This window comes from Oncorhynchus masou, chromosome 5 (assembly GCF_036934945.1).
Source record: "Oncorhynchus masou masou isolate Uvic2021 chromosome 5, UVic_Omas_1.1, whole genome shotgun sequence".
In the NCBI taxonomy this organism is placed as follows: domain Eukaryota; kingdom Metazoa; phylum Chordata; class Actinopteri; order Salmoniformes; family Salmonidae; genus Oncorhynchus; species Oncorhynchus masou.
In genome coordinates, this window is record NC_088216.1 from 13717525 (window position 1) to 13733015 (window position 15491).

At 47.1% G+C, this 15491-nt stretch overlaps 1 protein-coding gene and 1 long non-coding RNA gene across 2 annotated transcripts; both read right to left on the minus strand.

Annotated features, from left to right (window-relative positions):
- Positions 1-3307: 3307 nt before the first annotated feature.
- Positions 3308-4921, minus strand: LOC135526259 (uncharacterized). The gene is made up of 3 exons (XR_010453274.1): positions 4813-4921; positions 4413-4493; positions 3308-3831 (listed from the first exon to the last, which is right to left on the minus strand). It is a non-coding gene; the product is annotated as an uncharacterized LOC135526259 (long non-coding RNA).
- Positions 4922-7050: 2129 nt separating this feature from the next.
- Positions 7051-13210, minus strand: LOC135533700 (G-protein coupled receptor family C group 5 member B-like). The gene is made up of 4 exons (XM_064960970.1): positions 12343-13210; positions 10547-11660; positions 10228-10340; positions 7051-8186 (listed from the first exon to the last, which is right to left on the minus strand). The coding sequence occupies exons 2-4, from the start codon at positions 11658-11660 to the stop codon at positions 7959-7961; spliced, it is 1455 nt and encodes a 484-aa protein (XP_064817042.1). The 5' UTR covers positions 12343-13210; the 3' UTR covers positions 7051-7958.
- Positions 13211-15491: the final 2281 nt, after the last annotated feature.

Here is a 15491-nt window from a genome sequence, read left to right on the forward strand (position 1 = left end):
AGCGCCACACAGACCAGGCACTATGGGCCTCTCTGGAGCCAGCGCCACCACAGACCAGGACTACGGGCTCTCTCTGGAGCCAGCGCCACACACAGACCAGGCACTATGGGCCTCTCTGGAGCCAGCGCCACCCAGACCAGGCACTATGGGCCTCTCTGGAGCCAGCGCACCCACACAGACCAGGCACTATGGGCCTCTCTAGGGCTCCACACACACAGACGCCACACACGCCAGACCAGGACTATGGGCCTCTCTGGAGCCAGTGCCACACACAGCGCCACACACAGACCAGGCACTATGGGCCTCTCTGGAGCCAGCGCCACACACAGTCCAGGCACTATGGGCCTCTCTGGAGCCAGCACCACACAGACCAGGCACTATGGGCCTCTCTGGAGCCAGCACACACGGGCCTCTCTGGACAGACCAGGCACTATGGGCCTCTCTGAGGTCAGCGCCACACAGACCAGGCACTATGGGCCTCTCTGGAGCCAGCGCCACACACAGACCAGGCGCTATGGGCCTCTCGGAGCCAGCGCCACACACAGACCAGGCACTATGGGTCTCTCTGGAGCCAGCGCCACACACAGACCAGGCACTATGGGCCTCTCTGGAGCCAGCGCCACACACAGACCAGGCACTATGGGCCTCCCTGAGCCAGCGCCACACACAGACCAGGCACTATGGGCCTCTCTGGAGCCAGCGCCACACACAGACCAGGCACTATGGGCCTCTCTGGAGCCAGCGCCACACACAGACCAGGCACTATGGGCCTCTCTGGAGCCAGCGCCACACACAGACCAGGCACTATGGGCCTCTGGAGCCAGCGCCACACACAGACCAGGCACTATGGGCCTCTCTGGAGCCAGCGACCACACCTCTCTGGAGCAGACCAGGCACTAGGAGCCAGTGCCACACACAGACAGGAGCTGGAGCCAGCGCCACACACAGACCAGGCACTATGGGCCTCTCTGGAGCCAGCGCCACACACAGACCAGGCACTATGGGCCTCTCTGGAGCCAGCGCCACACACAGACCAGGCACTATGGGCCTCTCTGGAGCCAGCGCCACACACAGACCAGGCACTATGGGCCTCTCTGGAGCCAGCGCCACACACAGACCAGACACTATGGGCCTCTCTGGAGCCAGCACCACACAGACCAGGCACTATGGGCCTCTCTGGAGCCAGCGCCACACACAGACCAGGCACTATGGGCCTCTCTGGAGCCAGCACCACACACAGGCACTATGGGCCAGACCACTAGACCAGGGGCCTCTCTGGAGCCAGCACCACACACAGACCAGGCACTATGGGCCTTCTGGAGCCAGCACCACACACAGACCAGGCACTATGGGCTTCTCTGGAGCCAGCGCCACAGACAGTCAGCTTCACGCCCCTCGGATGCTTCTAGTGCCACGGGATATTATTACAGTCAGAGTGGCTTTACTTAATCCGTATAGAGCCTTTATATTGGTTGGTGTGTGTCCAACATGTTTGACTGCAGCATTGTGTTAATCAATGACAACAGCATTCACTAATAAGCATTTGTATAATATAATGCATTCATAATATTATTCATAAATAGTTACAGAATCAATATACAATGTTTAATTAGACCAGGAAGAAATTACATTTCTCTTTCTCACAGTGACAGAGTTGGATTGGTGGATTGGCGTAGTGGGATTCACAGGGATCCAAATAGATTAATGGGTTGTTAGTGATCTACTCTGATCAATATTGATCTCGAAGGCGTTTCCCTGGTCTCTGACAGGAAAACCACATCCGTCTGGTCCCTCTGGGGTTGGAGCAAAACATATCAGACAACTACAGACTGATACTGTCAGCGAATACCTTTAAGTGGCAGAAACAAATACAAGAAAGTCAACACTTTTTATCTATTCAATTGTTAAGAGCATATATTCATTTAACAGTTCACTATTCTGTTTGTCGGCATCTCCAGCATTCTGGTGTTGGGTCAGCACATGGTTTTTACAATACTTTCAACAAGGACCTTTCAAATGGCTCTAGAATCAGGGCCACCTTCCAGAGTAACATTGTTGACCATTTCAGATAGAAATGTCAGGAATAGGAGCCGACATGATTCTCATTCTACATGCAGAGAGACATGTTTGTTCTACATCATATATGTCATCGGAACGTTCCACAACGTTGTACCCTGCTGAAGGAGACCCATGATTTGATAACCTCTTCACCTCTCGCCCTTAACCCCTTTAACTCACCTCCTGGTATTCCAGGGTCGCAGCTCTCCACCTTTATCTTTTTTTTCCCTTCGTCATAACCTTCTTCCCCTTTCTGGTGAGGGGTGCTGTCCTCCATTTCGTCTCTACCTCAGAGCTCTTTCTTCACCTTCTTTTTCCCTTCCCCTCGCTCTCTCTCCGTCCTCCACCTGTTCCACTACTCCTGTCATATCCACCCTTTTCATATGTTTGGGCTTCCGCTTGTCCACCACCAACACATCCTCCTCCTCCTCTGTTAGTGCAGAGGCCTTTTCTTCTTCTTCTTGCCCTCCTCCTTTCTCTCCGTCTCCATGGTGATGTCTGTAGCGCTGTTGGAGGACTTGGTTTATTCTTCTTCTTTTGGTGTTATTCTGTTCCTCCTCCTGTCCTGCTGCTGCAGCCCCAGCCCCTTCTTCTTTCTTGCCCTCCTCCTTTCTCCGTCTCCATGGTGATGTCTGCAGCGTTGCTGGGACTTGGGTTTATTCTTCTTTTGGTGTCATTCTGTTCCTCCTGTCCTGCTGCTGTAGCCTCAGCTCCTTCTTCTTCTTGCCCTCCTCCTTTCTCTCCGTCTCCATGGTGATGTCTGCAGCTTGCTGAGGACTTGGGCTTATTCTTCTTCTTTTTTGGTGTTATTCTGTCCCTTTACCTGCTGCTGTAGCCTCAGCTCTTCTTTCTTGCCCTCCTCCTTTTCTCTCCGTCTCCATGGTGATGTCTGCAGCGTTGCTGGAGGACTTGGGTTTATTCTTCTTCTTTGGTGTCATTCTGTTCCTCCTCCTGTACTGCTGCTGTAGCCTCAGCTCCCTTCTTCTTCTTTACTACCACTTCTTTCTCTGCCTCTCCGCACTCTTTCTCTTCATCTCCTTTCTCAGTGACTGCTCTCTTCCTCTTCTCATCTCCCCCTCTTCCTCCTCCTGACTCTCCTCAGTTGGTTCAGCAGCTTTAGGGATCTTTTCACTTTCTTTTCTTCCTCTGTTTTTCCCTTCGTTTTCTTGCCTTTCTTTATTTCTATCACCCCTCCTTCCTCTACCTTGACAACGCTGATCTCGGCCCTTCTGCCTGAGAGAGCTTTTTTTCAGCTTCTGCCCATTTTCCAATACTCCTTTCTCATCCTTTAATCCACTGTGTTCTGTCTCTAGCTCCGTTTTAACAGTGTTAACACCTTTCTGCTTCTTCTTCTTCTCCTGGCCGCACCCTCCTCCGTCATTTCCATTAGTCATGACTTCCTCACCGTTGGTGTCAGTCCCAGACAACAACTTCTTCTTCTTCTTCTTCTTTCCTTTCTGTTTCACCTGCTCTCCTTCCGTATTCCCCCATTCCCCATTGGATGAAACCTGATCTCCTTCCGTATTCCCCCATTCCCCATTGGATGAAACCTGCTCTCCTTCCGTATTCACCCATTCCCCATTGGATGAAACCTGCTCTTCTTCTACCAGAGTCTCTACTTTCATCTTCTTTTTCTTCTTCACTCTTTCGCTATTCCCCTGGTTTATGGAAGTGTTTTCTGAGATCTCATCCTCAGCGTGGGTGTCCTTCCCACTCTTCTTGTTCGTCTTTCTTCATGGTAATGTGCCTGTTGCCTGTGTCAGCTTGGACCATCTGAGAAAAATAAACATCCCACCATATGGATCTGTTTGAAAGAAGCAGTCACTTCAAAGGACATTGCAGAGAATGCATTTTCGGTTTAAAATGGACACAATATTGATATTGACAGTGTGTGTCCTAAATGGAACCCCGTGCTCTATATTAGTGCACTTCTTCTGACTCAATGTGTCCTGGTCCAAAGGTGGTGCGCTAAATAGATATGGTGGCATTTGGGATGCAGTCAGTGTCATTTTGGAGAGCAACACAGAACCAGATACAAACCAGTGATCTGACTGAAACCGTGGACTGGGACTCTTGTCTATCTCCCTCTGTAGGGCCAAACGCTGAGCCTACAGGGGATAAAGCATGGATTAAAAACTAACAGTAAACTTTTACAGTAGATGTTGGCTAAAGTACTATGTTTCATAGGTTGTCTATCCAAATTGGCAGCCAATCCCAGCACATGTGGAGGAGGGGTCTTAAAATCAGTGATTCACATACACTGACTCGTGATCAATTGATAATGATTGTTGTTTGTGTGATTTGATAAATTGATAGTGATTTATTTTATGGTGATCTCATCTGACGTTAGCTACCTGATCAATAAAGACCTTTTCCACGGTGTTGTATCTTCCTGTCTTCTCGGACACGAAAACCACTTCGTCATGAAAAGCCGTCTGCAGAATGAAACACATCCAGTTCAGTTAACGCAGGTAAGTCATACAAAACAATAACATTTAACAGTCTATTTGCCTAGGTTATAATATAGTTTACAAAACAGCTTGATCAGTGTAAGTCAAGTTATGCTAGCAAGCAGCATCGATTGAATGTGTGCATGGGGTGTTAGGGTTAGCTAGCTTGCCATGTTAGCCGGCCAAATAACCCGTCACCGGTGATAAAACACTTTGCAACGGGTCAACACAGCAATTCGCTGGAAGACTAGCTGAACGCTTCATCATTTATTATTTAGAAATGACGGCATTAAAGTTGACTTACTTTTAAAACTCACGTAGAACCGTGTGTACACCAGTGCTGCACTGCTCCCTGACCCGGAAATACTGTCAGATTCTCTTCCAGTAATCGTCCTCGTGTGTCTATAGCAACCAAGCTCAATGGCAAGCTCCTTCTGTTCCTCTCCTATCTCCTGATTCTCTCCCTTCTTTACACCTCGTATTTGTCTTTTTCTTTCTCGCTCTCTCATATGCTGTGTGTGGTTCTCTCTCTCAAAAACGTGCAGAACAACAAAACATGCCCAATCAAGTTGCAGAGTTCTGAAAAGCCCATGTGCTTATTGCTCCACTACTTTTGACCGGGGTTCCCATGCAGTGTGGGCAAACATTCACTCCATAATTTGCTCACACACACATACATTTATACTGTCTCGACACACATGCACACCGACTCATAGACCATGTATATCGTATGTTTACCCCTATACATATCTACTTCTATAGATCCAGTATCCCTGTACATTATAATATGGTACTGGAACTGACCATGTGTATAGTATGTTTACTTACTTTATCATGTTCTTCTTATTTTGTATTTACTGTGTGTTTTTGTTCTACCTTGTTATTCTCAGATTTACATTGTTATTGATTACTGCATTGTTGGGCATACAGCTGGGCATTACATGTATTTTACTGTCCATGTGCACGTGACATTAAAAACCTCTAGATTTATGGAACCCAAAGATACTCTGTAACCCACAGCAGAGAGCATTAGGGTGCTGTAGCCTAGCCGTTACGTTGACTGACCCAAAGAGACTCTGTAACCCACAGCAGAGAGCATTAGGGTGCTGTAGCCTAGCCGTTACGTTGGCTGACCCAAAGAGACTCTGTAACCAACAGCAGAGGGCGTTAGGGTGCTGTAACCTAGCCGTTACTTTGGCTGACCCAAAGAGACTCTGTAACCAACAGCAGAGGGCGTTAGGGTGCTGTAACCTAGCCGTTACTTTGGCTGACCCAAAGAGACTCTGTAACCAACAGCAGAGGGCGTTAGGGTGCTGTAACCTAGCCGTTACTTTGGCTGACCCAAAGAGACTCTGTAACCCACAGCAGAGAGCATTAGGGTGCTGTAGCCTAGCCGTTACGTTGACTGACCCAAAGAGACTCTGTAACCAACAGCAGAGGGCGTTAGGGTGCTGTAGCCTAGCCGTTGGCTGACCCAAAGAGACTCTGTAATCAACAGCAGAGGGCGTTGGGGTGCTGTAGCCTAGCCGTTACGTTGACTGACCCAAAGAGGCTCTGTAACCAACAGCAGAGGGTGTTAGGGTGCTGTAGCCTAGCCGTTACGTTGGCTGACCCAAAGAGACTCTGTAACCCACAGCAGAGGGCGTTAGGGTGCTGTAGCCTAGCCGTTACGTTGTGTGTGTCCAGTATGGCATTCTATTCCCTATATAGTGGACTACTTTTGACCAGGATGCCATTCAGGATGCTCACTAGCAAAGCCTGTAGCTTATTAGAACTGTCACTTACCGTGCCAGTGGCTTTTACCAGAGATAGATAGAAGCCCTAAGCCTACAAGATTTGGAACCTTTTCTGTTTTAGGCTTTCCATGCTACATACTATCATTACCATGACAACACGGCTGCCGCAAGGCATATCATGTTAAAACGCAAACAATCTGTCATTTTAGATTCAAGCAAAATAAACCTTCCAAACAGTTTAATATAGAAATTTTCTGCCTTCAAGTTTGCATGCTACAAAGCCTTCGACAGACACCTCAATATTATATCGGTCCAAACAGTTTAATCTATAATCTATATTTTATTTAATTGAGTTTTGCGTGAGAATTGTGTTTAAGAGACATGCAACCAAGCCCTCCTCTGTATCAGGACATAGGATGTTAATATAATATCCTTATACAGGAGTACACGATTGGTCACAGTAAAGCCACTAATACCAATCCCCCCCTATCAGTTTCCCTAAATGGGTAATTCCAAGGTTAGAGCACCATAGGGATTAAGAGGCAGCAGATTAGTCCAATCAAGGACAAGGGGTTGTCTCACTGTTCAGGTGTTGGGAGATAAAACACGCAAAGAGCAAAGAAGTCTCTGAAATATATAACATTAGTATGAGGTACAGATCCTACCATTAATTCATATACTGTATATTCTGCCATATAATCATACTGATATTGCACTCCCTGTTAAAAACTCTCAAAATGTGTTACAACAACCCCATAACAAAACTACTGATATCATAGAACCACACCAAAAAAATACAGTACTCATTTGTGACACCAATAATAAATTCAATTTCACCATCATAACATTCACCATAGAAATATGCCACACGAACGTTATATCTCAAATAGTGACAGCAGAGATTAGCTTATTAATAAAGTGCTTGATCACAACAACTCTGGTGGACCGAACACAAAGCTGAGAGTCTTAGAAAAAACACTTGTTTACGTGTCCCAACACATCTAATAGAGTCATAAGCATCATCAATAGGAGCAACTCTTAGTGTTCCGCATCCCAAATGGCACCCCAATCCCCACACAGCGCACTACTTTAGAACCCTTTGGATCCTGGTCCAAATTAGCGCACTAAATAGGAAATAGAATGCCATTTGAGACTCGTCACACAGAGTCTGTAGAGAACATGAGTGGGCAGGCGAGGTTAGTGAGCACGGTGGATGGATGGAATTTACATAAATACTGAATGCCTCCAGAATGGAGACCTATTCCTTATAATGCAGTGCTTCAACCAGAACCAGAACCATACGGCTCTGGCCAACAGTAGTGCACTTTATAGGCAATAGAGTTCTCTTTGGGACGTGACCACTGTTCTCCTGTACCTGGTGTGTCATATAGGCTTCCCCCTCCCCCTTTTTAAAACAACAAAACAGAAAAGCTAAAAATATTTAACAGAAAAACAGAAGTCTGTATCTCTGTATCCCAAATGGAACTCTATTCCTATGTAGTGCACTACTTTTGACCAGAGCCGGTGCCATTAGGACCAGCCGATAACTGTTCACTGAGCGAGCTTGACGTTCATCATCATCAATGGGGATATATTCCAATCTGCATGGGTTAAGACGGGGCAGGCAATGTCTTTGGAATGACATTTCTTGTGAGCACTGATCTCAAATCAGTTTTTCCCTTTTCCTCTCAATGACCAAAGTGTATAAAAAAAGTTAGTGTGAGCTGATCCTAGATCTGTGGCTATGGGTAAATTCCTTGTTGCAGTGCTTTGTACAGTCAATGGTGAGGTGAGGTAGAGGCATTGATGGGGTTATGAGTGACATTGGAAACATTCCGGAGCATTCCGGCACCATAATATGCCGTGTTGCCGTGGAGACCGGTTCCAAGGTTCTCCTCTCACCACAGCTGTCTCCTGTGTAGTTCACCGGAGCGGTAGGCATCTGTTACAGACAGACAAGTGGTTAGGGTGTGTGTGTGTGTATGTGTGTATGTGTTAAATCAAATCAAATGTTATTTGTCACATGAATACAACAGGTGTAGACTTTACCATGAAATGTTTACTTATGTTCCCTTTCCCAACAATGCAGTTAAAAAGTAAGAACATTTGCAAATAGATAAAAAGAAAATAGTAAGACAATAAAATAACAGCAACGATGCTGTATACAGTGGGGCAAAAAAGTATTTAGTCAACCACCAATTGTGCAAGTTCTCCCACTTAAAAAGATGAGAGAGGCCTGTACTTTTCATCATAGGTACACTTCAACTATGACAGACAAAATGAGAAGAAAAAAAAAACAGAAAATCACATTGTAGGATTTTTAATGAATTTATTTGCAAATTATGGTGGAAAATACGTATTTGGTCACCTACAAATAAGCAAGATTTCTTTCTCACAGACCTGTAACTTCTTCTTTAAGAGGCTCCTCTGTCCTCCACTCGTTACCTGTATTAATGGCACCTGTTTGAACTTGTTATCAGTATAAAAGACACCTGTCCACAACCTCAAACAGTCACACTCCAAACTCCACTATGGCCAAGACCAAAGAGCTGTCAAAGGACACCAGAAACAAAATTGTAGACCTGCATCAGGCTGGGAAGACTAAATCCCAGAACCACACGGGGGACCTAGTGAATGACCTGCAGAGAGCTGGGACCAAAGTAACAAAGCCTACCATCAGTAACACACTACGCCGCCAAGGACTCAAATCCTGCAGTGCCAGACGTGTCCCCCTGCTTAAGCCAGTACAGGCCTGTCTGAAGTTTGCTAGAGAGCATTTGGATGATCCAGAAGAAGATTGGGAGAATGTCATATGGTCAGATGAAACCAAGATAAAACCTTTTGGTAAAAACTCAACTCGTCGTGTTTGGAGGACAAAGAATACTGAGTTGCATCCAAAGAACACCATACCTACTGTGAAGCATGGGGGTGGAAACATCATGCTTTGGGGCTGTTTTTCTGCAAATGGACCAGGACGACTGATCCGTGTAAAGGAAAGAATGAATGGGGCCATGTATCGTGAGATTTTGAGTGAATACCTCCTTCCATCAGCTATGGCATTGAAGATGAAACGTGGCTGGGTCTTTCAGCATGACAATGATCCCAAACACACTGCCCGGGCAACGAAGGAGTGGCTTCGTAAGAAGCATTTCAAGGTCCTGGAGTGGCCTAGCCAGTCTCCAGATCTCAACCCCATAGATCTTTGGAGGGAGTTGAAAGTCCGTGTTGCCCAGCAACAGCCCCAAAACATCACTGCTCTGGAGGAGAGCTGCATGGAGGAATGGGCCAAAATACCAGCAACAGTGTGTGAAAACCTTGTGAAGACTTACAGAAAACGTTTGACCTCTGTCATTGCCAACAAAGGGTATATAACAAAGTATTGAGATAAACTTTTGTTATTGACCAAATACTTATTTTCCACCATAATTTGCAAATAAATTCATTAAAAATCCTACAATGTGATTTTCTGGATTTTTTTTCTCATTTTGTCTGTCATAAATGAAGTGCACCTATGTTGAAAATTACAGACCTCTTTCATCTTTTTAAGTGGGAGAACTTGCACAATTGGTGGCTGACTAAATACTTTTTTGCCCCACTGTACAGGCTATATACAATGTGCACCGGTACCGAGTCAGTGTACTGGGGTAAGAGGTAGTTGAGTTAATATGTAATAATAAAATATTATAAACTGGGTGGTTTAAGCCCTGAATGCTGATTGGCTCACAGCCAGGGTATATCAGACCGTATACCACAGGTATGACAAAACATGTATTTTTACTGCTCTAATTACATTGGTAACCAGTTTATAATAGCAATAAGGCACCTCTGGGGTTTGTGGTATATGGCCAATGTTTGCGCCGTTCCTAAGAACAGCCCTTAGCCGTGGTATATTGGCCATATACCACACTCCCCCCGGGCCTTATTGCTTAAATATAATATGAACATGTGTGTGTGTGTGTGTGTGAGAGATATGACACACTAACCGTTCCTCCGTTCATCACCAGGGCCATCTCAGTGGGCTGGTACATGTGGCCTCTGAAGGGGATCCCAGGACGCATCCCCCCATGTCCATTATGGTACGACCCACCTCTCAGTGCTGAGACTCGACCCAGGGAGAGAGCAAACACAAATCAAGGGGATGTTACTAGTTAATCGTTAGTTCGTTTTTTTCTGTAGACAATCATTCTATTTAGACTTAAATATTTTGCATGTACACAAACATTTGCAAACCCACACGTAGCCTTTCACACAACCAACACACACACACACACACACACACACACACACACACACACAGTGTACCTGCGCTGTGTTCCTCGATAGAGTAGGTCTGGTTATCTGCGCAGGGCCTGTGTGTGAGGGTGTGTGTGGGTAATGGCACCTCCTGTTGGAAGCAGGGCTGTAGGGGCTGGCTGGTGTGAAAGTAGTCCTGCTGGTTGGGGACCGGCGGGTCCCTCAGACACAGGTGGGCTTCTGGGATAGCGTGAAATAACAGGAGGATCCAACCTTGCGCCACCAAGGCAACTGCCAACACCGGCTCATCCCAGTCCTTTCGACGCCCTTCCCCGCCACCCAACCGCGCCCCCCTCAATGCTGCATCGCCATAGAGATAGAGCACAAGCCAGGAGACCCATAGCAACAGGGACGCCAGGCAGGACAGGAAGAGCCATACGGCGTTGCACTTCCAACGCCGCTCGCACCCTCCGTCACTCCCCTCCTCTGCCTCGTCCTCTCCCCCTTCCCCTCCACACAGCACCACAGCCAGGGAGAGGCACAGCGCCGTCAGGAGCAGCCCCAGGGCGTAGCTGCAAACCAGGGCAAAGTCTACCGGTGGGTAGTCGCAGGCCCCGTGGCCCTCCCTCACCACTGTCAGCAGCAGCCACTCTCCAGAGATGATCCCCTGGACCAGGGCCAGGGCCATACCAAGCCCAGCCAGGGAGCTCCCTTTGGGGCTAGACTTTCCAGACACCAGCCTCTTCAACCGCACCGCCTGGGCCAGGAGGCAGGAGAAGCACAGGGCGAACAGGGGGCCCCAGAGGACCCGGCGGACCACACACAGGGCCTCGTTACGCCCCACCAGGAAGACCAGGGACAGAGAGAAGAGAACCAAGAGGGAGGCCAGCAGGAGGAGAAGAGGACCCAGGCCGGAGCGCCGATCTGGGTCAAGGATAGAGTGGCGCTTGGCTAGGAGAACCACGGAGAGGACCAGGGAGGTGATGGCTCCACCACAGGCCACGGCCTCCAACACCACCCCCCACACAGACTCCAGGTCACACAACGTCCGGTAGAAGGGGTCCACGTTCACACCGCAACCCAGAGGAGGGGGAGGGGCCAGGCCGGGGTTGATGATGTCATCCTGGGAGTGGCCGCAGCCAATCAGAGAGAGGAGAAAGAGAAGGACGGGACTGAGGGCCATCTGAGATAGAGAGAAATTAAGAAGAAGAAGAGGGAGGGAGAGAGAAGCAAAACGTTGTTACTGAATCATGTCAACAACACAGCACCAAAATGGCCTGTCTCTTGCTATCACTTGTTTAGTCATTGTATCATTCAGTGTTGGACCACAAGAGACAGTGGGATGAGTTTCTACTAGAGGGAACTAACTGTTCCTGGTACATCTTTCATTTCACAAATATATCATTATTATGTAATGTCCTTTCTCAATCTCTAACTGCTTGGATGCTCATACACACATGCACGCACGCACGCGCACACACACACACACGCACACATGCACACACACATACACAGCATGGCCCTCAGCAGCCCACTCAGCCTGTGCCAGCCAGGGCCACGGTTCCCATAGTAACTCGCAGCCAAGTGGGTTGGCCTACATAGCGCTGGGTTTTCACAACACAGGCTGAGTGACAAGTGCACGCACACACACAAACACACCGACACACACAGTTCAACATTGGAAGAAAGCACTTTTTTTGAAAGTGTCATGGCCCGGGGCGGGGCTACGATAGGGGCTATCAAAAAGTTATAATTAAGCTATCAGTCTTTACATCTGACACCAAAAACAACAATAATCCATACAACTACTGTGCATATTAATCCTTCAAATATTAATTTGTTCAATTATTGTGAACTGAACTCACCTTGAGAGATTAGTCGAATGTTCCGTTAGGTTACTTAATAACTGTCATGACTTCGGAAAAATAAAGAGGTCACATCTCTAGTCCCACATAGTCGATATCATAAACTCATAATTCATCTTGGGTCCATGTTGGTTCAACGACGTTTGTTCAGCAGACTCATTTAAGATCTTCTTCATTTACAGGCGACTACAAGGTGACCGTTATCTGACGTGTTGGCGAGCTGTGCGCACAGCAGATCGCACGCTCACCATAAATAACGGACTGTATAAAAGGTGAGTCACTCGTTGACTATTCCGTTTGTATTCCATCCGGTCTCCGGTGGCGCGAGCTGTGACGGTTATTGGGTCCGTTAAAATTCACTCCTGTCTGTGGAATCTCTCTGGTGCGTTTCCTTTATTTTCCCATGGTATCACGTTATATCACATCATTGTTTTGGCAATGCTACAGCGCGCTATGAGCACTCCAAGAAAGTGTCAGGGGCACGCTTGACTTCACTCCCCCACACAGCCAAATATAACAAACCTGACTAAAAGTTGCTTTTTTCTCTCTATCTCTTTCTCTCTCTCTCTATCTCTTTCTCTCGCTCTCTCTCTCTTTCTCTATCTCTCTCTCTAAATCTGCGGGGGATGTAAACAGCAACTTGGTTGCAGCTGTCGGCTTGAGGCTCACAGGGATGCTGCAATGCTCCTTCCAAGCACTGCTCTCCTCTGCTCACCCACTGTCAGAAGTGCATCTACACTGGTCTTCCTCCATGCAGAGGTCAACAGGTCAGTATCCAGAGATTCCTCAACTTCTCTCTCACTTTCACAATGCAATAATAAAGTATATAATCTGACCGGCCTTTAATGTTGGTTCCTTCCAACTGTAGCAGTTTTCAACGGTTTACATTTGACATGTGAGTCATTTAGCAGATTCTCTTATCCAGAGCGTTTTACAGGAGCAATTAGAGTTAAGTGACTTGCTCAAGGGCACATCGGCAGATTTGTCACCTAGTCATCTCAGGGATTTGAACCAACAACTTTTTGGTTACTGATCCAATGCTCTTAACCGCTAGGCCACCTGCCACCCCCAAATACATTCATTCAATCAATCAACCGTTACACTCCCATATTAATAGTGGAATAATCCATCCCCACTTTCTTGTCCTCTTCCGACCGACTATCTCCTCCTGGCGGAAGGTTTCGAGGACAGGTTAAAACACAGGCTGGCCAAGCACAGCAAAAGTAGTGCACTATATAGGGAATAGGGTGCAGGGTAAAGCCTCTTAGCAGAAACCTATAAACAGAGACCTATATTCAATACAAGGTGAAACATCTTCAGAAGAATCAAATCAAAGGGGGAAACCAGAAGGCAGCTAGAGCAGATATGCTGAGAGGAGAGGAGGAGGAGGAGGAGGAGAGGAAGAGCGGAGGAGAAGAGTCCTGAACACAGCTGAGTGTCAGGTCCACGTAACCGCTGTCTCCTTAGTTTAGTGAGTGTCTCGGTCCAAAATGTCACCCTATTCCTTGTGTAGTGCACTACTTTAAACCAGAGTCCTATGGGCCCTAGTGCACTACATAGGGAATAGGGTGACATTTGGGGACGTCACGTAACAGAGAAAATCCATGACTCAGCCGCATGCTGCTTTCTCCTTATACTGACATGGGGGTAATCCCCACTCTATGTGTGTGTGTGTGTGTGTGTGTGTGTGTGTGTGCGTGTGTGTGTGTGTGTGTGTGTGTGTGTGTGTGTGTGCGTGCGTGTGTGAATAAGATTACATGGACATGGGGGACCTGGTCCTAGATCAGCACTCCTACCCTGAGACTGTTTATTAGTACAGCCCCTGTACTGTACTGAGAGAGTAGTTACCTGATCCTAGATCAGTACTCCTACCCGAGACTGTTTATTAGTACAGCCCCTGTACTGTACTGAGAGAGTAGTTACCTGATCCTAGATCAGCACTCCTACCCTGAGACTGTTTATTAGTACAGCCCCTGTACTGTACTGAGAGAGTAGTTACCTGATCCTAGATCAGTACTCCTACCCTGAGACTGTTTATTAGTACAGACCCTGTACTGTACTGAGAGAGTAGTTACCTGGTCCTAGATCAGTACTCCTACCCTGAGACTGTTTATTAGTACAGCCTGTACTGTACTGAGAGAGTAGTTACCTGGTCCTAGATCAGTACTCTTACCCGAGACTGTTTATTAGTACAGCCCCTGTACTGTACTGAGAGAGTAGTTACCTGATCCTAGATCAGTACTCCTACCCTGAGACTGTTTATTAGTACAGACCCTGTACTGTACTGAGAGAGTAGTTACCTGGTCCTAGATCAGCACTCCTACCCTGAGACTGTTTATTAGTACAGCCCCTGTACTGTACTGAGAGACTAGTTACCTGGTCCTAGATCAGTACTCTTACCCGAGACTGTTTATTAGTACAGCCCCTGTACTGTACTGAGAGAGTAGTTACCTGGTCCTAGATCAGCACTCCTACCCTGAGACTGTTTATTAGTACAGCCTGTACTGTACTGAGAGAGTAGTTACCTGATCCTAGATCAGTACTCCTACCCTGAGACTGTTTATTAGTACAGCCCCTGTACTGTACTGAGAGAGTAGTTACCTGGTCCTAGATCAGTACTCCTACCCTGAGACTGTTTATTAGTACAGCCCCTGTACTGTACTGAGAGAGTAGTTACCTGGTCCTAGATCAGCACTCCTACCCTGAGACTGTTTATTAGTACAGCCCCTGTACTGTACTGAGAGTCGTTAGGAGCAGTGGTGTTAATGACTAGACAATAGAGTTCTTAAAAGATGCCAGTAATAGAGGCTAAACATAGAAGGTACCTGTCATCATCTCCAGTAGCACACACACACATACACACACACACACACACACACACACACACACACACACACACACACACACGTCAGCAGTGCAGATTAGTGTCTAATAATGTCTCAACTAGTCTCGTAACAACATGATGACCTGAATGAATGGGGCCAGTGATGGACCACAAACAGGCCCAGATCAGCCCAGTCCAGCTCTTCTACTCTGAGACTCTTAGTGAATACAGGCCCAGATCAGTCCAGTCCAATCCAGCTACATCATTAACACCACTACAGGTGGTTTAGAGGTGGTGTGGTTCATGTGAAATAGCACCACCATGT

Coding starts and splice junctions, on each gene's coding strand:
- LOC135533700 (XM_064960970.1), bottom strand. CDS start 11,660: ATGGCCCTCAGTCCCGTCCTTCTCTTTCTCCTCTCTCTGATTGGCTGC. Junction 10,341..10,546: donor TATCGAGGAACACAGCGCAG/GTACACTGTGTG, acceptor GTCGAGTCTCAG/CACTGAGAGGTGGGTCGTAC. Junction 8,187..10,227: donor TGGTGATGAACGGAGGAACG/GTTAGTGTGTCA, acceptor TGTCTGTAACAG/ATGCCTACCGCTCCGGTGAA.